Source organism: Staurois parvus, unplaced genomic scaffold (assembly GCF_062004578.1).
Source record: "Staurois parvus isolate SC_StPar_1 unplaced genomic scaffold, SC_StPar_1.0 ptg000927l, whole genome shotgun sequence".
NCBI classification, from domain to species: Eukaryota; Metazoa; Chordata; class Amphibia; order Anura; family Ranidae; genus Staurois; species Staurois parvus.
The window spans coordinates 322,579-348,548 of record NW_028318723.1 but is presented as its reverse complement, the minus strand read 5'-3'; the positions used below and the strand labels follow the sequence as shown (position 1 = coordinate 348,548).

The 25,970-nt window shown below is 46.9% G+C and overlaps 1 protein-coding gene across 1 annotated transcript; it reads left to right on the top strand.

Moving 5' to 3' along the window:
• The first annotated feature begins 2,340 nt into the window (after nt 1–2,340).
• Nucleotides 2,341–24,539, top strand: PDCD7 (programmed cell death 7). The gene is made up of 6 exons (XM_089656655.1): nt 2,341–2,608; nt 2,793–5,776; nt 15,032–15,170; nt 17,621–17,857; nt 21,614–21,701; nt 23,827–24,539. The coding sequence occupies exons 1-6, from the start codon at nt 2,341–2,343 to the stop codon at nt 23,951–23,953; spliced, it is 3,843 nt and encodes a 1,280-aa protein (XP_089512781.1). The 3' UTR covers nt 23,954–24,539.
• The last annotated feature ends 1,431 nt before the right edge of the window (nt 24,540–25,970 follow it).

Sequence of the window (25,970 nt, the reverse complement as noted above, 5' to 3'; positions counted from 1 at the left end):
TCTGCACACTGTGCGCTTCAGCATGCGCTGACCCCGCTCTGTCATGTGACGTGGCCTACCACTTGGTGGCTGAGTTGCTGTTGTTCCCAGTTGCTTCCACTTTGTTATAATCCCACTAACAGTTGAGCGTGGAATATTTAGTAGCCAGGAAATGTCACGGATGGACTTATTGCACAGGTGACAACCTATCACGGGACCACTCTTGGAGTCACTGAGCTCCTGAGAGCGACCCATTCTTTCATTAATGTTTGTAGAAGCCGTCTGCATGCCTAGGGGCTTGATTGTATACACCTGTGTCCATGGAGGGGATTGGAACACCTGAATCACATGATTTGGAGGGCTGGCCCAATACATTTGGCAATATAGTGTATATCATCCGTATTGCATAGTTACATAGTCTGCTGAAAAAAGACAAAAGTACATCCAGTTCAACCATAGAAAAAAAAAGTTATAATCCTACACCCACAGTTGATCCAGAGGAAGGCAAAAAAAAACAAGCAAAGCACGATCCAATTTGCTCCTGCTGGGAAAAAAATTCCTTCCTGATCCCCCGAGAGGCAATCGGATATTCCCTGGGATTAACTTTACCTATAATGTTCTGTGTATCTAGGAAACAATGTGATGCTGGGAACTAACGGGAAGGGGAGCTTCTAATATGTTTGGGGGAATCTTAAGCAGAAACCTCAGATGGAGGACTTATATGTGATGGAAGACCTGAAATGGATAGGGGGCTCCTATGTAATCCTTCTAGGAGACCCTCCAGTCAGGAGTTTCACCAGGCCTATCACTAGAGCACACTCCCAACTCTGCCACCCCTTTCATGGAGCACAGGCCATGTTCTACTATTCCTTGGGATCAGCGGAGATCTCAGGCCCAGGTTGTCGAGGTGTCTGCCTATATCCTGGCACAAAATATAATGAATTCTGTACTCCCTGCTGAGAAAGACTCCTTACCTCCAGAGCCCCTGTGTGGGAACAGGAACTCACTAATCGATTAAACAGATCAGCTTATTTACTGGTTCGTTTTCAAGTAAGTAATGTTCTTTTAGAGGTTTTTTTTTTAATTTTACAAAAATCTAAAAATTTTGATCTATGGTACAGGATTTTTGATGGGAAGGAGGGGCTGTTATGTGGTGAGGGACTTAAATAGAAAAGGAGGTGGCTTCTGTTGTATTTGGACTCTTATGTGATGGGAAGGGGGGATCTTTTGTGGTGGAGGACTCTGATGTGATGGGGAGGGGACTCTGATGTGGTGGGGCTCTCAAATAGAATGGGGGGACTTTGATGGAAAGGGGGGCTCTGATCTGTAGGAGGGACTCTAATGTGATCGGGGGGGGGGGGGGGGGGGGGGGCTTTAAATGTGGACTTGGTGGTTCAGTTCATCCTCCAGCCACTAGGTGTCGCAGTTCACTTTCCAGCCACTAGGTGTTGCAGTTCACCCTCCAGCCCCTAGGTGTCGCTGTTCATCCTCCAGCCACTAGCTGTCGCAGTTTACCCCTCAAGCCACTAGGTTTCACCATTCACCCTCCAGCCCCTAGGTGCCGTTCACCCTCCAGCCCCTAGGTGTCGCTGTTCATCCTCCAGCCACTAGGTGACGCCGTTCACCCTCCAGCCACTAGGTGTCGCTGTTCATCCTCCAGCCACTAGGTGACGCCGTTCACCCTCCAGCCACTAGGTGACGCAGTTCACCATCCAGCCACTAGGTGTCGCAGTTCACCATCCAGCCACTAGGTGACGCAGTTCACCATCCAGCCACTAGGTGTTGCCGTTCACCCTCCAGCCACTAAGGCTGGCCATACATTATACAATTATCTTCCAATTTTCTGCCCAATTTCCTTTAGATTTACCCTCAACTGTGTAGTGCAAGGGCCTGCCTAATTGGATACAACTGAAAGTGTTGTTTAGGTGTGTCCTCCTATTATATGGTTTTTGGTAAATCTAAACCAAATTCTCCAGATAATTGTATAATGTATGGCCAGCCTTAGTCTCCTAGTTTACCCTCCAGCCACTAGGTTTCGTCGTTCACCCTCCAGCCACTAGGTGTAGCCGTTCACCCTCCAGCCACTAAGTCTCGTAGTTTACCCTCCAGCCACTAGGTGTAGCCGTTCACCCTCCAGCCACTAAGTCTCGTAGTTTACCCTCCAGCCACTAGGTGTCGCCGTTCACCCTCCAGCCACTAAGTCTCGTAGTTTACCCTCCAGCCACGAGGTGTCGCAGTTCACCCTCCAGCCACTAGGTGATGCTCTATATACAATATCCGCGCTGAGGTTCGCCCTTCTCACGTGCTCTCTGACGACTTCCGCCTCACTTCCTTGTTGTCATGAGAGGCGGCGGCAGGACGATGGCTCTTGGAGCAGGCCTCGCTATGGCGGCGACCATTCAGGCCAGCCGGGGACTAGTATCAGGAAGCCTCTCCTCACTATCCCGTCCGGGTCGTACACGGACTTCTCCCATGGACGGGCCTGGGACAGCAGAGCTCAGAATGCGCAGTGTGGACAGGGAGGCTCTCAGAGGACGGAGGGGAGGAGCGCGGACGGTGTGGGACCCTGGAGCCGGAGCACTTCACCATGGACGGGCCTATTCAGTAGAAGAGCACGAGGAGCAGTCAGGTCTGTTCCCTTATGGCAGTGCTGGAGGGGAGGGGCCTCAGCCTGGGCTTCCTCCTCATAGGGCCCAGCACTGAGTCAGAGAGGTCCACACCATGGAGGTCCACCGCCTGGGATTCCTCATGTGGCCAGCATTGAGCACCATGGAGGTCCACCGCCTGGGATTCCTCATATGGCCAGCATTGAGCACCATGGAGGTCCACCGCCTGGGATTCCTCATATGGCCAACATTGGGAAGCATGGAGGTCCTCACCCAGATATTTCTCTTCGGATGGAAAGTATAGAGCAGAGAACATTGCAATAGGCGGTCCTCAGACGGGTATTGCTCACAGGAGCAGCACTGAGCAGAAAGCAACTCATCTTGGAGGTCCTCAGTCTGCTATTCCTCCTCATATGCTCACCAAGGAGCAGAGAACATCTCTCCATGGAGGTCCTCAGCCTGGTGATCCTCATATGGCCAGCACTAAGCAGCATGGAGGTTCTCATTCAGATATTCTTCCTCGTATGGCCAGCATAGAGCAGAGAACATCGCAGTATGGAGGTCCTCAGATTGGGATTCCTCCTCATATGCTCATCAAGGAACAGAGAACATCTTATCACGGAGGTCCTCAGCCTGGTAATCCTCATATGGCCAGCACTGAGCAGCACGGAAGTTCTTATTTTGATATTCCTCCCCGTATGGCCAGCATAGAGCAGAGGACATTACAGTATGGAGATCCTCAGCCTGGTATTCCTCATATCGTGAACATTGAGAAGCATGGAGGTCCACAGTCTGCTGTTCTTCCTCATATGCTCACCAAGGAGCAGAGAACATCGTATCATAGAGATCCTCAGCTTGGTGGTCATCGTATGGCCAGAACTGAGCAACATGGAGGTTCTCAGTTGAGCATTCCTCCTCATATGGCTAGCATGGAGCAGAGAACATTGCAGTATGGGTTATTTCAGTCAAGTATTCCTCATATGGCCAGCTCTGAGCAGCATGGAGGTTCTCATTCAGATATTCCTCCTCGTATGGCCAGCACAGAGCAGAGAACATCTCATCATGGAGGTCCTCAGCATTGCATAACTCATATGACCAACACTGAGCAGAGAACATCACAGCATGACGATCCTAGGTCTGGCACTCCTCCTCATATGACCAACACTGAGCAGAGAGGTCATCAGCCTGGTGTTCCTCCTTATATGACCAGCAATGATCAGAGAGCATCTCGCCATGGAGATCCTAGGTCTGGTATTCCTCCTCATATGACTGGCATTGAGCAGAGAGCTTTTAATCATGGAGGTCCACAGTCTGGTATTCCTCATATGGCCAGCATTGAGCGGCATGGAGGTTCTCAGTTGGATATTTCTCCTCACATAGCCAGCATTGAACAGAAAATATCTCAGCATGGAGGGCTTCAGTCAGGTATTCCTCATATGGCCAGCAGTGGTCCTAGACTATCTCAGCATGGAGGTCCCCAGTTGGAGATTCCTCATATGACCAGTGATGAGCATAGATTATCTCGGCATAGCCTGCATATTTCTCCCGATGTAACCAGCACAGACCAGAGAGTATTACAGCATGGAGGTCATATGGTCAGCACTGGGCCTAGAGTACCTCAGCATGGAGATCCCCAGTCAGATATTTCTCCTCGTATGGATAGTATTGAGCAGAGACTATCTCAGCATGGAGCTGCTCAGTCTGGTATTCATCATATGGCTAGCACTGATCAAAGAATATCTCAGCAAGGAGGTCTCCAGTCTGATATTCTTCCTCGTATGGATCAGAGAGTATTTCATCATGGAGGTCTCCAGTCTGGTATTCCTTCTCATTTGACAAGCATGGAACAGAGAGAATTTCTTCATGGAGCAAAACAGGTCAGTATTCCTCCTCATTTGGCCAGTACTGACCAGAGAACATTTCATCATGGTGGAGGCCCACAGTCTGGTGATTTTAAGAGTGCACCATCCAAACCCAGTAATGTTCAGTTTGGTGAAACTCACCAGGAAGGCCAGCTTTTGAATGAGTTGCAGCAGAAAGGACCTGGACAAGACACATTCAGGGTGGAAGACTTGCAGAGTTTTCAAAGAACTCCCCAGTCTCGAGAACCTGGGATTTCATCTTTTGGAGGCTCTCAACCTGAAGGATTTAATCCACTATCTTTGAATAGGCCACTACCAAATGATATGTTCAACCATAGAGTACCACCTCCAAGTATTATACAGCAGAGCTCTACACAACTACCACCAGAGCCTTCTCAAAACATTCAACATCCTATCAATCCTGTACAAAGCCATTACAGTTTTCCTCCATCTCTTCATGGACCTCCACCTAATCCTCCAACCATTCCATCTTTTTTTAATCCTCAAATGGATGCTGTATTTGGTGGCCCTTCCATGAAAGGTGGCCAGGAGGTCTCTCATATTCCGACTCAAGCTCAGGAGCCAGAAAGGTCAGACGATACAACTCTTTTGAATCTTCATAGGCAGGACATCCACTTGCATCAGGAGATAAGACCTGGACACCAACCTGATCCTTATACAACTTCTGAAGTAATTGGTATGCAAAACAATCCATTTTTTAGTAAGAATAGTTTTCAAGTAGGCGGTGCCAATTTTTTCCACCAAGATGTACCGGACATCATTAGAGATCAGCGACTCGCACAACAGCAAATTTTTAATGAGAAAAGTTTGATGAACCCAAGCAGGCAAAGTGAGATGCAGGTGGAAGACCCATCAAATAAGGACCTCTTTCAGCGGTGGCTGTACAACTTCTCGACATATCGGAGAAATAAGCTTCCTCCTTCGAAGCCTGAATCTGTTCAACCTGTTTCTATACCAGAGGCCCGGAACTTAATATATGGTGCCTTGACCCTTGTCTCACAACTCAGCTCCTTGTGTCAGAGTCTGGAAAAGAATAAAGAGGAAGGACCCTCTTGGGATCGAGATTATGAAAAAGCCAAAGACATAAAAGGAGATCTGGCGAAAAGAATAAAGGAACTAGAGAAGCCGGGGTTTATTGAATGTGTTAAATTGAAATTGGGTAGAATACGTAAGAAGAGACTTCGCGGGCAGCGCAGAAGGCAAGTAAGCGAGGAGGAAAAGGAGGCAGCAGAACGCGTTGCAGAGAGAGAGGCTGAGATTGACAGCTGGAGGATGCGGTGTGTCCAACAGGTGGAGGAAAAGAAAAAGGTGGGTAATGATTACATGGCTTCTGTTTCTTTTAGTTAACCCCTTTACCCTGCGGCAACGCTTGCTTGCTGCGGCAAAAAGCTGGGCTTTAACATGCACCTGTTGCACCTATATGTCTCCGGCAGGACCAGCTTCTAATCATGTGACCACTGTGACAGCCAATCATAGTGGTCACAATCACCGATCCTTCCCATTCCCCCCCCCCCCCGGGCTTTAAAAGCTTTCAATACTTCAATTCCGGGCACTTTTACCCCCTTCCTGTCCAGGCCAATGTTCAGCTTTCAGCGCTCTCACACTTTGACAATTGTGCAGTCATAGAACATTGTACCCAGACTAAAGTTTTATCATTTTGTTCACACATCTAGAGCTTTCTTTTGGTGGTATTTAATCACTACTATTTTTTGCTAAATTAACAAAAAAAAAGACTGAATATTTGAAAACACGTTTTTCTTTTTCTGTTATAAAAGTTTGCAAATAAATAATTGTTCATAAATTTAGGCCGAGATGTATTCTGCTACATGTCTTTGGTGAAAATAACCCAAATTAGGATGTATTATTTAGTCTGTAGGAAAGTTATAGAGTTCACAAACTATGGTATAGATCTGAATATTGATCAATCCTGAAGTACTGACAGCCAATCTAATTTCTTGAGGTCCAAGAATGTCAGAACAGTACAGATATCCCCCAAATGTCAGAACAGTACAGATATCCCCCAAATGTCAGAACAGTACAGATATCCCCCAAATGTCAGGACAGTACAGATATCCCCCAAATGTCAGAACAGTACAGATATCCCCCAAATGTCAGGACAGTACAGATATCCCCCAAATGTCAGGACAGATATCCCCCCAAATGTCAGGACGGTACAGATATCCCCCCAAATGTCAGGACGGTACAGATATCCCCCCAAATGTCAGCATGGTACAGATATCCCCCAAATGACCCCTTTTTTGCAAAGCAGACAGTCCGACGTATTTCATAAGAGGCACGGCGAGTTTTTGTTTTTTTTTTGAAGTTGTAATTTTTTTTGTCATTTCAGAAAATGAAGAAATTAAACAAATTTTCACTTTTATTTATTTATTTTTTTTACATACTGTCACCGTGCAGTATCGGCATATAACTGGTATGGCGGTGATCAGGGACACTGACTGGTGACAGTATGGGAAAAAAAAATGTATTTTTTATTAAATTTTTTTCTCTTTTTTTTAAGATTTTTTTTTTCATACTGCACTATGACCAAAGTAGTATAATTTTACCATAGTAACCAAGTTATCGGGGGGTTAGAGGACTTCAGGTTACAAGAGATCGGCAATACTGTCACTAACTGCCAGATCTGCTCTGGGGGTAGTGTACAGTGTTAGCGATAAGCCAAAATGGTGCCAATAGGAAGAAAAAAACTTCCTCCATAGCATCCATTGTAATGATTCTTTGTTGATCACATGGCAGGGCACAGCAATAACACGCTAACATGTTTTGGATGAAGCCTTACTCATGATGCTATTGGTCGAAACGTGTTAGCGAGTTATTGCTGTGCCCTGCCATGTAATCAATAAAAAGTAATTACAAGGGATAATACTGAGTAGTCGGCTTTATTGCATCCTTGGAAAAGGAGACCAATACCTGGCCCATGCATAGTAGTGGCAAGCGGGTGATGACATTACGTCACCACTATGGGCATTTATTATTAGTAGGAATTGTGCCCCTTTGTTTGCATCATTTGGTTGAATTGTTCCCTATAACAAGTGATCAGTATTTTTATTTTACGCAATTTGATTGCTTATAGAATTCCTTGGCTATAAACAAGCATTTAACTGAATGAAATCAATTAGTTCAGGGTTTTTGTTTGTTGTGATTAGCTGTGATTGGCCACGGCTAATCACATGACACAGATGGGCTGTGATTGACTCAGTCTGTGCATTTGGTCGCTGTGACCATTCACAGCTAGACACATTTGTTTACAATAGATGGCATGAAAGGAAGCCAGCCATTGTAGACAACTGTCATGTGACCTGCTGTGATTGGTCACAATAGGTCACATGGTACTGGCAACGGGGCCGGTACACAGATCTGTCATCTGCCGTGTCCGAGGTACACAGCCGGTGACAGATCACGCCACAGCACGGCCCTGCAGGTACGCACAGAGTGCAATCCAGGAAGCACGTCATTTGACGCCCTCCTGGAGGGACGAAGTGTTCGCCTGGTTGTCATTTGACCATAGGCCGGACGGCAAGTAGTTGAAGAGGATGCCAGGGTGGTTGGGAAGGGGTTAAAGTAGACATTTTTTTTTTTCATTTTGGCTAGAGTAAGGGAGTGTTATATCCCGTCAGTTTATTTTTTGCCATCTGTGTCCCATAGAGGAGATTTCCCTTCACTTCCTGTACCACAGCCGAACAGGAAGTGAGAGGAAATCCCTCTGAAGTGAAGAAATCCTGGGGTGTCACCAGAACTACTGTCCCCATTGAAGGGGTTCTGATCTGATACCGTTCTGGTATCAACTTTCAATGATACTAGTAAACAGGACAAACCGAGAGGGGGAATCTCCCTAATGGGGGACACAGACAGCCATAAAAACTGACAGGGGGTCTCATCCCTCTCCACTCTGTCCAAAACTAAAAAAAAAAAAAAAAAAAAAAAAAAAAGTTTTTCCTTTAGTTACAGGAGAGTGGTAGTAGAAATTGTTTGCTAATTTGCAACCAGGATAAGATCCATTTCTAGGAGCATCTAATAGGTGGGCTATAGTGACCTGCCTTTTGTTACAGAAGTAAATCCCTGCTTAGATCTCTTACCCACTTCAGCCCCAAGCCATTTCTGTCACTTTTTTTTACATTTTAAAATTAGTATTTTTTGCTAGAAAATGTCTTTGAACCGCCAAACATATATTTTAAAATTGCGCATACCCGTCCAACGGCAACAAGCGTCGTAAAGTTAACTATTCATAGGCGACGCTTTAAAAGCTTTTACAGGTTACCACTCAATATTCACAGAGGAAGTCTGGTGCTAGAATTACTTCCCGTGATCTGACGATTGTGGCGATTGCCGTTTGCATGCGTGTGAGTCCGACGCGTCATGCTCCTTTGCGCACGAGTGCTGGGGCACTTCAGTTTTTTTGTTTTATTACACTGTCACTTTAAATTTTTTTTTTTTCATCACTTTTATTGCTGTCACAAGCAGGGGGGATTTGATTTAAATCACTAGTCAGTAAGGCTTGATGTAAATCCTAGTTTTCTACATAAAGACTAATTCTTGCTGCTATAACTTTAATATACAAGTAGATGAAGATTTTTAGAATAACAACTTTTCATATTAGTGTTTTTATCCCTAGTTTAATAGGTTAATCATTCATATTTGGACAACTTTTCTGTTGTACTTAGGAAGGAGAAAAATAATCATTACCTTAATAATAACAATTTAAATAGATTTATTCAACTGAAACAATAACATTCCAGCATCTGTGATTTGCTTAAACATCCATGTTTGGTAACTAATTTGGCTAAACAAAATACCGTATTTTTCGCTCCATAAGACGCACTTTTTTTCCCCCCCAAAAAGGGGGGAAAATGTCAGTGCGTCTTATGGAGCGAATATGGAGCGGCCGGTCCGGTATTTCCACCGCGGCCGTGTCAGAATACCGGGCCGGCCGCTCAGCTCTGCAGCGGGACCTTATGGAGATGACTGCTGACCTTTGGGGAGGGGGGGGGAGCGGGTACCTGAATCTGACAGGTACCCGCTCTTACTTCCGCGGAGTTGTTCTTTGATCTTACCTGTTCCTTTATCCAGCGGTGCGCTGTCTTCCCGGTTTCTGTAGTGTGGGCATGACAGCCGGGTGCCCAGTGCGCATGCGCAAGAAGCGGTGCTTTTTGTGAATGGTAAGGCGGTACCTGGGACACATGACAGATCCCAGAAGCCGCCGGACCAATCACAAAGCGCAAGTGCTTCTTGCTCATGCGCACTGGGCATCTGGCTGTCACGCCGAGCGCCCACACTACTCTGCGGAAGTAGGAGCGGGTACCTGTCAAATTTTCAGGTACCCGCTCCCCCCCCTCCCCAAAGGTCAGCAGTCATCTCCTGTGCTGTCCGCAGTCTCTGGTCATCCCTGTGCTGTCCGCAGTCTCTGGTCATCCCTGTGCTGTCCGCAGTCTCTGGTCATCCCTGTGCTGTCCGCAGTCTCTGGTCATCCCTGTGCTGTCCGCAGTCTCTGGTCATCCCTGTGCTGTCCGCAGTCTCTGGTCATCCCTGTGCTGTCCGCAGTCTCTGGTCATCCCTGTGCTGTCCGCAGTCTCTGGTCATCCCTGTGCTGTCCGCAGTCTCTGGTCATCCCTGTGCTGTCCGCAGTCTCTGGTCATCCCTGTGCTGTCCGCAGTCTCTGGTCATCCCTGTGCTGTCCGCAGTCTCTGGTCATCCCTGTGCTGTCCGCAGTCTCTGGTCATCCCTGTGCTGTCCGCAGTCTCTGGTCATCCCTGTGCTGTCCGCAGTCCCTGGTCATCCCTGTGCTGTCCGCAGTCTCTGGTCATCTCCTGTACTATGTCTGCAGTCCATTAGTTCAGAACTTTTTTTTTTCCTGTTTTCTGCCTCTAAAACCTAGGTGCGTCTTATGGAGCGAAAAATACGGTATATATATTTTAGGAAACTTAGACTGTCAGCCCCTTCCTCCTCCTCACACTTAGTTTCACTTTCTTCTTGTGCAGATCTATTCCACTCCAAACAATCAGAAAAATATTGTTTCTATTCTATTCACTGAACTTCTTGAAACTTAGCAGTGAAGGGGTTGATTCTGTATTCATAGGTTTGTAGAAGTTAGGATGAAGGTCTTTTTCTTAACTCTGTTCATGTTCTAACATTTTTGCTGTGAAGAGGCATGTGATCTCCGCTGAGTCCAATTCAGTTTTGAGAACTGCAAAAGTAAACCGAGCATCTGTGATAATATCTTGTAGGCAGAGAAACTGCCCAATAATCTTACAAAAACCCCTGGAAGAGCATGACATTGTGAATGGATTCATGGAATTTATGTACCAAAAAAATTAAACATATGCAGCCTTATTCTACATAATTAAAAAACTAATCTTTATTTCATGATGGAATAACCTTTGGATAGTAATATATTTTCCTCAAAAAGCATTTTATTTAAAAAAATCTGATTTAAATAAAAATCCGATTTAAATGAAAAAAATAAAAATCCGATTTTTTTTTTTTTTTTTTTTAATCATTGATTTTTATCCACCCTGGTCACAACGAATATAAACATCCACTGTGACAACAATAAACACGTGACAGGTATTTTATGAGACCCTAAATCCCTCCTCTGCCCTTGGAACAATTCAGAACCCCAAGATCACTATTTTTGAATGCTTTCAGATCTTTAAAAATGGCGCCGAGATGGCAGGTCATCGCTTCCGGTTTTCAATAAAGGAGAGCCTATCCAAGCCGATTCTGGCTTTGGCTGTCTGGCCAGCCGGCGGATGCGCTGGCTGGTTGCTTGGGACTCCTGGTGGGAAGGGAGATCTGGAGGGGGGGGGGCGGTGTTGCGTCCGCTCCCAGTGCTTGTACAAGCAATCAAGCGTCTAGCAGCTGGTCCAATTGTTTGTACAAGAGAGCCAACCACCAGCTGTAAAAAAAAACAGTACCGAGGTGATGCCTTCAGCGCACAACCACTGAAATTCCAGCAACATACGGGTACATCTGTGGCCCGGAAGTGGTTAAAGCTGATGTTTAATGTATTATTATTTATTTCAGGTACTTTTATAGCGCCATCAATGTACGCAGAACTTTACATATATATTGTACATTCACATCAGTCCCTAACCCTCAAGGGGCGTACAATCTAAGGTCCCTAACTCACATTCATACATACACATACTAGGGACAATTTAGACAGGAGCCAATTAACCTACCAGCATGTCTTTGGAGTGTGGGAGGAAACCGGAGTACCCGGAGGAAACCCACGCAGGCACAGGGAGAACATACAAACTCCAGGCAGGTGGTGCCGAGGCTGGGATTCGAACCAACGACCCCAGTACTGCCAGGCGGAAGTGCTATCCATTTAGCCACTGTGCTGCCCAATGTATGTGTGTATCTATATACCTGCCAGCAGTGATCATTGTGTTCTGCTGGCAGGTAAGGCTTTCCGCTGGCAGAGCACAATAGCAGTGGGGGAATCGAGCACTTTTCTTTCTTTCCACCTTTTATGGCGCTGTATCCCAAAAATAATTATACCGAACTTCAGCTTTGCTTTAACTGTAGTCACACTGATGGTCTTCATCTATAGGCTGCCTACGTTTTGACAAAGCTTGCTGCTGAAATCTGAGATGTGCTGGAATCCACAATGGTGCATGAAGGGCCATTTATATTGTAAAGCGCTGAGCAAACTGTTGGTGCTATATAAATCCTGTACTATAATAATTTACATAGTCTGGCTGAAAAAAGACAAAAGTCCATCCAGTTCAACCATTAATAAAACAAAACAAAAAGTTATAATCCTACACCCACAGTTAATCCAGAGGAAGGCAAAAAAAAACCAGCAAAGCACGATCCAATTTTCTCCTACAGGGAAAAAATATTCCTTCCTGATCCCCCGAGAGGCAATCGGATATTCCCTGGATCAACAATTTACATGTTAGAGGAGCTTTGTGTTCAGGCCGGCCATTCATTTTCAGTGGACTATTGGCACAAAACCATGAAGCCAAAACTGACCTCACCCTTTTTTTGCAATGCAGGGCACCAGCATGTGACTTGTTTGCTTAGTCCTGTGTTAGCGAGTTGGGGTGCCAATGAATAAGACCACAACACTGCACTGCCATACTCATTTTACTGTGCTTTGCGGCAAATCGCACAATGCATTAGTATCGATAGGCCCTAAGGGGAGCCCCCATATTTCAGCGAGGCATCTAATTATAATCTCAATGTCCCAAAGACCATTGTTACTGCGGATAGAAGGAATTTCCCAGATGGTGATAGAAACCTAACAGGGGCTGTAACTCTCCCCCATTTTATCGCAAAACAGAAAATGATTTATCTGGAGTTCCACTCTGACTTCACCCCTGACACAATTCCATGTGTTGGGTGTCAGGTTCCCTGCTGGGAGTTGTGGTTCCTTCCACAGTAATGATGCAGTGGTAAACAGAACCACAGTGTGGGAACAAGAGGGTGCAGATGGCCATCCGGTGTGGGTGCAGGAGGGTGCACACAGGAAGCTAGAGAGGGTTCCCACGGCTAGCCAGTGGGGGTGCAGGAGGGTGCCCACAGCCAGCCAGTGGGGGTTAAGGAGAGTGCCCACAGCCAGCCAGTGGGGGTTAAGGAGGGTGCCCACAGCCAGCCAGTGGGGGTTAAGGAGGGTGCCCACAGCCAGCCAGTGGGGGTTAAGGAGGGTGCCCACAGCCAGCCAGTGGGGGTTAAGGAGGGTGCCCACAGCCAGCCAGTGGGGGTTAAGGAGGGTGCCCACAGCCAGCCAGTGGGGGTTAAGGAGGGTGCCCACAGCCAGCCAGTGGGGGTTAAGGAGGGTGCCCACAGCCAGCCAGTGGGGGTTAAGGAGGGTGCCCACAGCCAGCCAGTGGGGGTTAAGGAGGGTGCCCACAGCCAGCCAGTGGGGGTTAAGGAGGGTGCCCACAGCCAGCCAGTGGGGGTTAAGGAGGGTGCCCACAGCCAGCCAGTGGGGGTGCAGGAGGGTGCCCACAGCCAGCCAGTGGGGGTGCAGGAGGGTGGACACAGCCAACCAGTGGGGATGCAGGAGGGTGGACACAGCCAACCAGTGGGGGTGCAGGAGGGTGGACACAGCCAACCAGTGGGGGTGCAGGAGGGTGGACACAGCCAACCAGTGGGGGTGCAGGAGGGTGGACACAGCCAGCCAGTGGGGGTGCAGGAGGGTGCGCAGAGCCAGCCAGTGGGGGTGCAGGAGGGTGCGCAGAGCCAGCCAGTGGGGGTGCAGGAGGGTGCGCAGAGCCAGCCAGTGGGGGTGCAGGAGGGTGCGCAGAGCCAGCCAGTGGGGGTGCAGGAGGGTGCGCAGAGCCAGCCAGTGGGGGTGCAGGAGGGTGCGCAGAGCCAGCCAGAGGGGGTGCAGGAAGGGTGCGCAGAGCCAGCCAGAGGGGGTGCAGGAAGGGTGCGCAGAGCCAGCCAGAGGGGGTGCAGGAAGGGTGCGCAGAGCCAGCCAGAGGGGGTGCAGGAAGGGTGCCCACAGCCAGCCAGTGGGGGTGCAGGAGGGTACGCAGAGCCAGCCAGTGGGGGTGCAGGAGGGTGCACAGAGCCAGCCAGTGGGGGTTAAGGAGAGTGCCCACAGCCAGCCAGTGGGGGTTAAGGAGGGTGCCCACAGCCAGCCAGTGGGGGTTAAGGAGGGTGCCCACAGCCAGCCAGTGGGGGTTAAGGAGGGTGCCCACAGCCAGCCAGTGGGGGTTAAGGAGGTTGCCCACAGCCAGCCAGTGGGGGTGCAGGACGGTGGACACAGTCAGGCCGAGGGAGGGGGTGCAGGAGGGTGGATGCAGGAGGGTGGACACAGCCAACCAGTGGGGATGCAGGAGGGTGGACACAGCCAACCAGTGGGGGTGCAGGAGGGTGGACACAGCCAGCCAGTGGGGGTGCAGGAGGGTGGACACAGCCAACCAGTGGGGGTGCAGGAGGGTGGACACAGCCAACCAGTGGGGGTGCAGGAGGGTGGACACAGCCAACCAGTGGGGGTGCAGGAGGGTGGACACAGCCAACCAGTGGGGGTGCAGGAGGGTGCGCAGAGCCAGCCAGTGGGGGTGCAGGAGGGTGCGCAGAGCCAGCCAGTGGGGGTGCAGGAGGGTGCGCAGAGCCAGCCAGTGGGGGTGCAGGAGGGTGCGCAGAGCCAGCCAGTGGGGGTGCAGGAGGGTACACAGAGCCAGCCAGTGGGGGTGCAGGAGGGTGCGCACAGCCAACACTCCTTTAGAACTTGCTGATTCTTCAGGTGGCCATAATGCTTGAACAGTGCAAATATCTTTTTTATTTATTTTTTGCTAATTCTTTGTAAAAGCTTGTTGTATTCCCTGCCCCTATATAGACATAACCCTGTGAGTACACGTCCTTATACATTATATATCTGTTAACGTCAAGATCCTGATTGCTTCTAGGAAAAACATTTACACTTGGAAATTACATTTACTCTTGAACATTCTTTGTCTGTCACTGCTATACAGTATTTCAGAAAGCCGAGATCTATTGGTCCTGTGTTCTAATTTGTATTCTGCACATTCTGTGTGGATAGAACACTTTAATTAAGTGAAACTAACTTTTTTCTACACATCATTACAGGAACGGGAACTAAAAGCTGCTGCTGACAGTGTACTTGGGGAGGTGAGGAGAAAACAAGCCGATACCAAAAAAATGCTGGATATGCTGAAATCCTTGGAAAAGTTGAGAAAGCTGAGAAAAGAGGCTGCTGCAAGGAAAGGTGAGAAGTGTGTGTGTATATATATATCAGCAGTTTTAAAGTGGTATTATACACAAAACCAAAAATGTATCAAATTGCAGTTTACCAATTCTTATGCAGGCCATAGGCGGGTAATGAAAAATCAGTTGTTCGATCGGCCCACGTTACCACTGACAGTAAAAAAAATCGGCCTATTTTCGTCCCATATACGGCCGGCATTTAATTACTTCTGTCCCTTGCAGAGAGTTCCGCTATTATATTTTATATGAAAAGTCTTGCAGTTGCAACAAATGTATCTATTTGCATCCATTTCGGTCACATATGTTTTTATTCAGATACAAATAGATACATTTGTTGCAACTGCAAGACTTTTCATATAAAATATAATAGCGGACTGGAATTCTTCTTTTTCTTCTTCTTTTTCTTCTTCTTCTTTTTCTTCTTCTTCTTGCAGGTCACGGCTCATGCGCAGATTTTTTTTATCGGTAAAACGATCGGCTGATTTGCCCATTATTGCCGTGAAAATCGGCCGATAGTCAAAATCGGCTGCGAATTTCCAACTTTACGGTTAAAAAAAATGTGCCAAAACCCCAAGAAACGGCTGACCAATTAACCCACTAACTGTGCGAAAATTGGCCATTTTTTTTTTTCTGGCCGATTTTCAACCAGTCTATGGCCTGCATTAGATTTGGTGGCCATATTAATTTTCTTAAGGTTTTGATAGTTTTTTTAACTTCCTTTAATCAATCAAACTGTCCAGCAAGTGGGAGGAATGGCGCCCCATCATTGGTGTCGGTGGGAGGAATGGCGCCCCATCATTGGTGTCGGTGGGAGGAATGGCGCCCCATCATTGGTGTCGGTGGGAGGAATGGCGCCCCATCATTGGTGTCGGTGGGAGGAATGGCGCCCCATCATTGGTGTCAGTGGGAGGAATAGTGCCCCATCATTGGTGTCGGTGGGAGGAATGGCGCCCCATCATTGGTGTCGGTGGGAGGAATGGCGCCCCATCATTGGTGTCGGTGGGAGGAATGGCGTCCCATCAATGGTGTCGGTGGGAGGAATGGCGCCTCCTATCAGTAAAAAGAATAGTGCCTCAAGGGCTTGACAAAGTCAAGCCAAGGGCCACATTCGGCCCACAAGCCACACTTTGGAGACCCCTGGTATAGCAGGTCAAATAATATCTCCTGAATATTTTAGCTTGTAATGTGCCTCCTTTTGTCATTCCCAAAATGAATACTAAAGCCGGACATACACGGGTCGAATTCCGAAAGAATTTTCTTTCGAAAATCTTTTCTAGGAATTTTCGTTTGATTTTCGCACCATTAGTGGGTCACAGAAACGGCCAATTTTCGTGTGACCATCGAACTTGAGTAATTGGGCATGTTGGAAATTTTTTGAAAGATGAACGAATTTCGAATCAATGATGGGAGAATCGTACGGGAAATATAAACGAAAAAGAAATGAACATGAGCTGTGACGCTTCCCCGTTTGAACACCGACCACAGACACCACAGCTGACCAAACAAGAGTAGACAACACCAGTCTGTCTGAACATGGAACTCTTCATTTAAACTCGAACTGGCTTTTTATACACTCGGGACAATCCCCCCTCCATAATGACAAAGGGTGGGGCAATCTACATTTAGTAACAAAAGACACACCAACAGACAGTCCGATCAGGAGGGAGGGCTGCTGGAGACACCCCCCCCCCCCCCCCCCCCCCCCCCACCAAGCCGATACACATAAATGCATACATTCCATAATAGTTTGCTCCCAAGCAAGACACACAATAGAACGATGGGATGCAACCACATGGCATTAAACAATCGACAACCCCCCACCCCAATATTAGGACAGATCACCCTGTACCCCTAACAGGCACAGGGTGACTTACACATAATAGGGATCTGGGGAGCTGAGACAGGGGTCTCCCCACCTCTCCAAAGTGAGCTTGGTTCCATGGGCCCCCCTACCCAAAGTGACTCCCGTCACAAATGTGTTCGAAATTCGACCCATGTATGGCCTACATAACTGCTGCTGGGCGTCAGCAACTTGTGGCCAATGTCAACAGCCCCTGCTGCCACGCATCTGTCCTTTTACAATCACTTTAGAAAGTTGTAACTGCAGTGTACAGCTGACTGATACGAAGAACTGGTAGTCAGGCCAAATCTAGCTGTAAACAAAGAGGGGATAATGTAGATGGAACCTTGTATCACAGAGCACATTTACAGACATGCAAACGACTTGTTCACAAAAGTAATGGGACTGCTGAACATCCTTCTGATTCTGAAGGACTCTGTTCTTGGCAGTGGCTTTTTCTGGGCTGTATGTTAATCCCCCATGTTCCACGTGTCTTGTGTTTTATACATATATGTGTGTGTGCGCGCCAGAACTGACACTCGCTCCATGATGAGGATGAGGTTTTAGGAACAGTTATTACATAATGTTGGCTGTTTTTGCTCATTTTTCAGGTGTCAGTCCTCCACCTAGTGCCGATGAAACATTCAAGAATCACATATCCAGGCTCCGCAGGTTGGTCCACAAACGTGTCGCCCTGTATGATGCGGAGGAGAGGGCCCTCAGGGTCATTCTGGAGGGAGAGCAGGAAGAAGAGAGACAACGGGAGAAAGACAAGAGGCTGAAAAAACAGAGAGAGAAATTTTTCCAAAAGCAGCGAGAACTTGATTCCGTATTGTTCGGAGATGATGGTACGGGCAGGTTTTCTTCTAACAGTCCTAGATCTTACCTGTATATTCCTGTGGCCCTCAGCCCTCTTTGTTCTGACATAGTACTTCCTTTCATACTTTGCTTTTATCATTTTCCTTTTCTTTTTTCCCCCTCACATTTAGTAAGGGCTTGTTCACACCAGTGGCTGGGTTATACAGCGAGTGCTGTGGTGCACCATCAAGAGAGCAGTGCCAGTTTGTTGTAAATAACACATTGCATGGTTTCCCTTTTTTTTTTTTTTTTTTTTTTTTTTAAGTTTCATCTTTATTAACCACTTCGGGCTAGTGGTACACCTAAATGAAAATTCTGGTACCGAAAATTCAGGATGCACTTGGCCGAAAACTGAAATGGGCAGTTTTTAAAAATTAATATATATTTTTGGAAAAAATACACTTTTTAATGATGAAAAAAACACAATATATACCCCAAATTTTTGGAAAATATGAAAGCGGATGTTACCCAACATGTCATGCTTTAAAGTTGCACACGCTCGTGAATGGCGTCAAACTATGGTACTTAAAAAAAAGTCTCCATGGGTGACGCTTTAAAATTTTCTACAGGTTAGCAGTGTTAAGTTACAGAGGAGGTCTAGTGCGAGAATTTTTGCTCTTGCTTCGACGTTCCTAACGTGTGGTTTGAACATTGCTTACGTATGTGGGCGTGGCCTACGTATGTGTTCACCACTATGTGTGGGGACGGGGGCACTTTAATCTTTTTTTTTGTTGTTTTTTTTTTTTTGTTTTTTGCACTGTCCCTTTTAAAAAAAATTTGTAATCACTTTTATTCCTATCACAAGGAATGCATGCATCTCTTGTGATAGAAATAATAACAGGTCCTGTTTATGGAGAGATATGGGGTCAATAAGACCCCACATCTCTCCTAGAGTGTAAAGCATTACATCAAAAAAAGCATTGATCTAGGGCTTTACAAGGCGCTGGAACCGGAAGTGACATCGCTCTGGTCCTCCAAAGGTATAGAGATGAGTGGAGGCCATCTTTCCTTCTCTAATCTCTATGCCCAGCACCAGATTGTTCGGTAGCTCTCAGCCTTACCTGAGAAACCATTGAGTGGGAGGGGGGCGGGTGGTGAGGGGCGGCAGCAGCGAGGGGGCAGGGTTATTTTCGGCACCTGTATCGGTGCTTTTTTTTTTTTTTTTTTTTTTCATAACAGCCGATAGGCGTGTTTTATGCAGAAATGTTTCGGCCACTGAAATTTCGGTGCACCCCTGCCTTCAGGTGCAGGTATCGTTCCAGTATAACCACTCCTGGGACATCCTATGACATCCACCTGGGTAAAGTGGTTGACATGTCATAAAGTGACATTTCATTAAAGTAGAATTCATCCTAAACCTAACTTGTCTTAAAAATGTCCCCTCCTAACATCTATGCTGACTAACCTGTTAGAAAGATGTATATACTTACCTATTTTCAGCCTGCTCTGATCTAGTCGTATGATCTGACTCCCCTGTTTCAGCCAGCGGCTGCTGCAGGGGAGAGGAGGGAGTTCCAACAGTGGCTGGGACATGGGAACTTATGGGTGACGTTCAGGGGCGGACTGACCACTCATGGGGCCCCCGGGCAATAGGGGATCATGGGGCCCCTGTGCCCTTGCCCAAACTCAAAAAAGCCTATGAAAAAAGGTACCAGGGGCATCTCATGGGGCCCCCTACTGACCCCGTGCCCGAGTTTCCAAATGGTCAGTCCGCCCCTGGTGACGTTACCATGTCCCGGCTTTACCAAATGTTGAGTGCTCTCCTCTCCCTTGCAGCCGTCACTAGTTGATGTGAGGATCATGTGGCCAGCCCTGATAATAGGTAAGCATAGGTGTTGGGAAAGAAGGGGGCATTTTTAAGGGTAGTTGGTGCTGGGCAGGAATTCTACTTTTAAGGGCTTATTCAGTCCAGTGGCCAAAGTAACACAGTGACTGCTGGTGTGCGCTGTGGAGGGAGCAGTGCTGTAAATGACACGTCTCACCCCTTGCTTTTTTTTTTTTTTTCAACTTTGTCAAACTGGCACAAAGTGAAATGTCCTTCATCTTTCTTCACTACAGTGGGTTAAGTTGCAATACGGTGTACTACGTTGCATATGCTCCGCTGAAAAAAGTACAGCATGATCGACTTTCTTTTTCAGTCCCCAGCACTGCATGCAGTGGTATGAACAGAACTAACAGAACATACCACACGTTGCTTTGTCTATGTACGCACGGCACTGAACATGGCTGCCTAGTGCAGTCCATTACATATGGTGTGAATGGGTCCTAAGGGTCACCTTTCATGTTACAATCTCTGTACAATCATCTTTAGATTTACCAAACCTATGTGGTTCCAAGACTATCCAATCAATTTGTAGTCAATCGGGCAGGCCCTTTGACTACCTACAAAAAATGGCCACTGCTCCTGTCTATGACTGGCCTTCATAGCAAGCTGTGAAGGCCAGTTATAGACTAAGCAGTGGCCATTTGTTGAACTGTTGGTGAGGGGGTGCACTGGACACCTTGGCTACCATTGTGCTTTATGCTCCAGTGCGCTCCTGTACCTTTAAGGGGGGGGGGGTGGGCTCTCTCAGGTCCACCTGCCCTCAATCTCTCCATTAAATACATGTGCCTCTACTATGGGGCTCTGAAAATTTGTAGAATTAGGAACTACAGAATATCGGGGTGCCGTGACGTGGCTCTGCAGCTTATGCATGTGTTTGCAAATGTGTGCTAACTAAACCCCTGTTTTAACACATACTGTTAGACAGGACAATTCGGTTTGTTTGCAGGCTGGTTGGTAAGCTGAGCTGGGAACGTTTCTCTTCCGTTGTTTGACCTTTGACTACATAGTTGTTGGTAGATCTGAAACTGATCGCACAATCAGATTACAATGTGTGTGCTGCGCTAAAGTTTCTGCCTAGTGTAGGACATCTAACATTTCAGTCAACATTTTTAACCCCTTGACGCCGAGCCGCCGCATATTTGCGTGCAATTAAAAAAATACCATATGTGCTGAGAGTGCGCGCCCTGCGTGTTCCCAGCACATATGTCCGCTACTCACGGAAAGGTCCCGATCTCCCCTTTCGATTGGGACCTTTTCTGATCATGTGAGAGCAAATCATAGCGGTCACATGACCCTAAAACCCCGCCCTGCCTCCCGGATTCTGAAACTCTTAAAGGGGCGGAAGGCATCTGCGCCAAGAGGTTAAATATTTTGTTCAAATTCACAGCCTATGCTCAGAAAATAAATACTTGTGTGTATTTGAGAAGTGCTTGACATCCACTTCACCTCCGCCCCGCATGATCCACTTCACCTCCGCCCGCATGATCCACTTCACCTCCGCCCCGCATGATCCACTTCACCTCCGCCCGCATGATCCACTTCACCTCCGCCCCGCCTGATCCACTTCACCTCCGCCCCGCCTGATCCACTTCACCTCCGCCCCGCCTGATCCACTTCACCTCCGCCCCGCCTGATCCACTTCACCTCCGCCCCCGCCTGATCCACCTCACCTCCGCCCCCGCCTGATCCACCTCCGCCCCCGCCTGATCCACCTCCGCCCCCGCCTGATCCACCTCCGCCCCCGCCTGATCCACCTCCGCCCCCGCCTGATCCACCTCACCTCCGCCCCCGCCTGATCCACCTCACCTCCGCCCCCGCCTGATCCACCTCACCTCCGCCCCCGCCTGATCCACCTCACCTCCGCCCCAGAATGTGTTTGATACTGAAGTCACCAATTTCACTTTCTTTTTCTTCATGATAGAGCCGCTTCCATCTCTTCACCCTCACCAGCCTTTCCGTCAGTACTACCTCCAAGCTGAACACTCTGTTGTGTCTCTTGTCCAGATCCGGTGAGTCTTGTATCCAGCCTCTGCAGGATGTAATGGATATTTTGTTCATTCATGTTTTAACGCTTGTCAGTTTTTCATGTTGGAGGTTCTTGTCACTTAAAATGTATATCCAGCCAAAATGTTTTCATAGATTTGTGTAAAATAGGGAAGGGTGAAACCCCTGTCAGGTTTTTACTGCTATCTCTGGCTCTGACTGAAAGATTTATCCTCACTTCCTATCCTGCTGACAGTGTTTTGCCAAACAGGAAGCGAGGGGAACTCTGCAACAGGAATACAGAGAGAAATAGAATGCCTTTCTAGCACTTTTAAAAATCATTTTTTTTCTTGTTTGTGCTGCGTTCTTGCTCTAGAATGGTGGCAGTTGGCATACCTAGAAGATGTAGAAGCCTAGAAGATAATCGGCAAAGCATAGCCCTATGTTTATAACAAAAGTAGTTCTGCGCTAAATGTCTAACAGAGAGAATAAAGCAGCTGACATAAAATTGCTGGTAACAATAAAGGTAAAAGTATACAAGATGCAGCGCTTAATCGCTCATAATTGGCAGATAAAAGAAAATATTACAAAGAAAAAAAGTCCTTAAAGTGATGGTAAAGTCCTTCATATATCACATTTTGGGAGAAGGTGATGAGATGTCACAAAGAAAGGATACAGTACTTTTTGGTTCAATAGACTTCAAAGGAGACGCTGCAGAAAAGCATGCAGTGCTTTTTTGGTGCGTTTCGCGTTTTTTAATCTGCTCAACAACAAATTGCCCCCAAAAAAACAAAACCCATAAATGCAAAACGCATGAAAAAATGTGTCAAAGACTCGTGTGCAAAAACACAAAACCACCGCAAAAATCACTGTAAACTTAATCCTCCTCCATCCTCAGCCAACCATGGAGATAATTATTCTTATTATACAGTATTTATAAAGCGCCAATAGTTCGCTCAGCGCTGTACATTACAAAGGGGGACAGAACATGTGACAGAACAATACCAATACAATGCAAAACATGAGGGGATCGAGGGCCCTGCTCCTTGGAGCTTACAATCTAGGAGGGAGGGGATGGTGGCACAGGAGGAGATAGCTGTGGGGGATGGAGTGGTAGGAAGAGTGGAGGAGATCGGCAAGTTAGCAGGGGGTGGGGTAGGCTTCCCTGAAGAGGTGGGTTTTCAGGGTGCGCCTAAAGGAGAGGAGAGTAGGTGATAGTCTGATGGGTTGGGGCAGGGAGTTCCAGAGGATGGGTGACACCCTGGAGAAGTCCTGGAGGCGGGCATGGGAGGAGGAGACCAGGGAACTAGAGAGAAGGAGGTCTTGTGAGGAGCAGAGTGTGCGTGTTGGGTGGTACTTGGATATTAGGTCGGTGATGTAGTTCGGGGCAGTATGGTGGACGGCTTTGTACGTCAGTGTTAGGATTTTGAATTTGATCCGTTGCGCAATCGGTAAATGTCACCATTTACCCAAAAAAGATTGATGCTGATAGCGCTCTGTGTATTCCCAGCTCTGTTTTTGTTAAAAACACTAATATACCACTCACATAGACATGTGCAATGAATCTGGTGCACTTCAAAAATCACAGAATGTTTCCCTTCAAGAATACAGCCTGTCGGTACCTCTCCAAGAAGGTGTCCTGCTGATTTTGATTGTGGTGTGATGTCTTTGGGTCCTCCTGACGAGTTACATCACTAGGTCATGAGACTTCGTCAGGGGACCTTCAAAACCAAATTAGTAGTGAGAACCTACATATTGGTATCTTGACAGCTTTGTAGCTGCAGTATTAATACCTAAACGCCAAGTGCACGCAAATATGCGGCCTCTCGGCATCTGGGCCTTGACGCTGAGCGGCTGCATATTTGCGTACCATTTGAAAATACATATGTGCTGCGAGTGTGCGCCCTGCGCGCTCCCAGCACATATGTCCGTGACTCACGGAAAGGTCCTGATCTCCTCTTGCAATTGGGACATTTTCTGATCACGTGACAGCGAATCACCGCGGTCACATGACCCTAAAACCCCGCCCTGCCTCCCGGCTTCTGAAACTCTTAAAGGGCCGGGAGGCGCCGGCTCAGAGGGGTTAATGAGGAAGAAATGACTATCTCGCTTTCTTTAAGAAGTAATTTTTTTTTTTTTCTTTTCTTTCAGACACAAGTGGGATCAATTTTTGGCTCCACCTGACCATCCTGATGCCAGTAGTATTCCTCGTGGGTGGGTACTGCCCATGCCACCATCTAGTGAAATTTGGGCTACAGCCTTGACACAAGCAGAATGACTGAACTGTAAAAAATTTTTGATATGTATATACTATCCGGCTGTAAACAAAGGGTAACCAGCCGGCCTGTTGTCTCCAGCATGGTTTGCAGCAACTTTCCCTCTTTCTCTTTGGGTTACATAAGAACTGAATTGAAGCAGGACTTCAATTCTATTTTCTTTAGTTGTGAAAGGTGTAGGAAAGGATCAGAAACTGTGGGTTTTGGTTTTTTTTGTTTTTTTTTTCCCCACTTGTATCCCTATTTGGGAGATTTCACTCTCACTTTTTGTCCTATTGACAGTTGTCAGCAGTATAAAGCTGGGTACACTGGCCAAAAAAACAGCCAAATTTCGGTGTGTACAGCTAACGGCTCGATTTTGTTGAAGAGACATGCTGAAAATCAGCATCCCATCAGCGCTTGCAACCCCAATGGGGTTAATCTAGGCATGCTAAGGAAAGCAAACTAGTCCACTTTATACTGAATGTGAGCTGATCATTGAATGTATGATAACGATGTATGATATGGTAATGGACAGTTTGAAGCAACATTTGCAGAAGACGGTCTATATTTATTCTGAAATGACAAAATAAAGCATGTCAGAGGTGATTTGTGGTTTTACAAAGTCTTTTAAGCTGTTTAAGGGTTTATCGCCCCTTCATTTCAGTAGTGTTTCACTGATTGGAAAGTATACATGATTAACATTTATGCAGAAGGCAGCCTCCCGTTATAATACCGTTTGTCCTCAGGGTCGGGTATTTTCCTAAGGCAGAGTGAGAAAACTTTGTTGGGAATCTTAAAGAGTTTGTATGTTTAAAAATGAATTCCAGGTATGGATATTTAACCACTTGCCGCCCTGCCACTGTATAAATACGGCGGCAGGGCGGCACAGGCAGGCAAAACCACGTTTTAAAACGTGTGGTTTTTTAAACAGATAGGAGGCGCACCGCCGCCCTTTCTGTCCCGTCGATCACTGCCGCGGATGTCAGTCGCCGGGGTCACAGCCAGTCCTTACCGGCTGTTTCCCGGCGATCGGCGGCAAACAGTGACAGACAGCACAGCTGCAGTAGCTGTGCTGTCTGTCACTTCCCTGACAGCTCTAGGACGAGCTGATCAAGAAAGAAGAGTTTCTCTCTCTCGATCAGCGGTGTCCCCTGCAGTACACACCCCGCCCCCTAGTAAAACACGCCCCTCACACAGATAACCCTTCCCTGCAAAATAAAGTTAACCCCTTCCTCCCCAGTGCCATTAGTACAGTGTCAGTGTTTTTTTTTTTTTTTTTTGCACTGATCACTGTATTGGTGTTTTTGGGGATGTCAGTGACCCCAAGTCAGTACCCCCCAATGTCAGAATGTCCGCCGCAGTCCCGCCATAAGTCGCTGGTTGCCATAAGTCACTGATTGCCGCCATAAGTCGCTGATCGCCGCCATTATTAGTATAAAAAAAAACTAAAAATCCCAGTATCTTTCCCGCCATTTGTAAACACTATAACTTTCACGTAAACCAATTAATTTACACGTATTGTTTTTTTTTTTTAGCAAAGACATGTCGCAGAATGCATTTTGGCAGAAATTTATGACTAAATTTGATTTTTGCATTTTTTTTTTTTACTGGACATGTTTTATAGCAAAAAGTCTAAAATATTGGTTTTTTTTTTTCCCTCAAAATTGTCAGCCTTTTTTTTTTATAGCGCAAAAAATAAAAACCGCACAGGCGATCAAATACCACCGAAAGAAAGCTCGCTTTGTGGGAAAAAAAGGATGTAAATTTCATTTATGTACCGTATTGCATGACCGCGCAATTGTCCGTTAAACTAGCGCAGCGCTGTATAGCAGAAAAATGGCGTAAATTGCAGTATCTATACCATAGTTTTGTAGACGCTATAACTTCCACACAAAGCAATCAATATACACTTATTGGGATTTTTTTTACCAAAAACATGGAGCAGAATACATTTTGGCCTAAATTTATAACCAACTTTGAGTTTACTATATATTTTTTATAGCTGAAAGTAAAAAATATTGTTTTTCTTCAAAACTT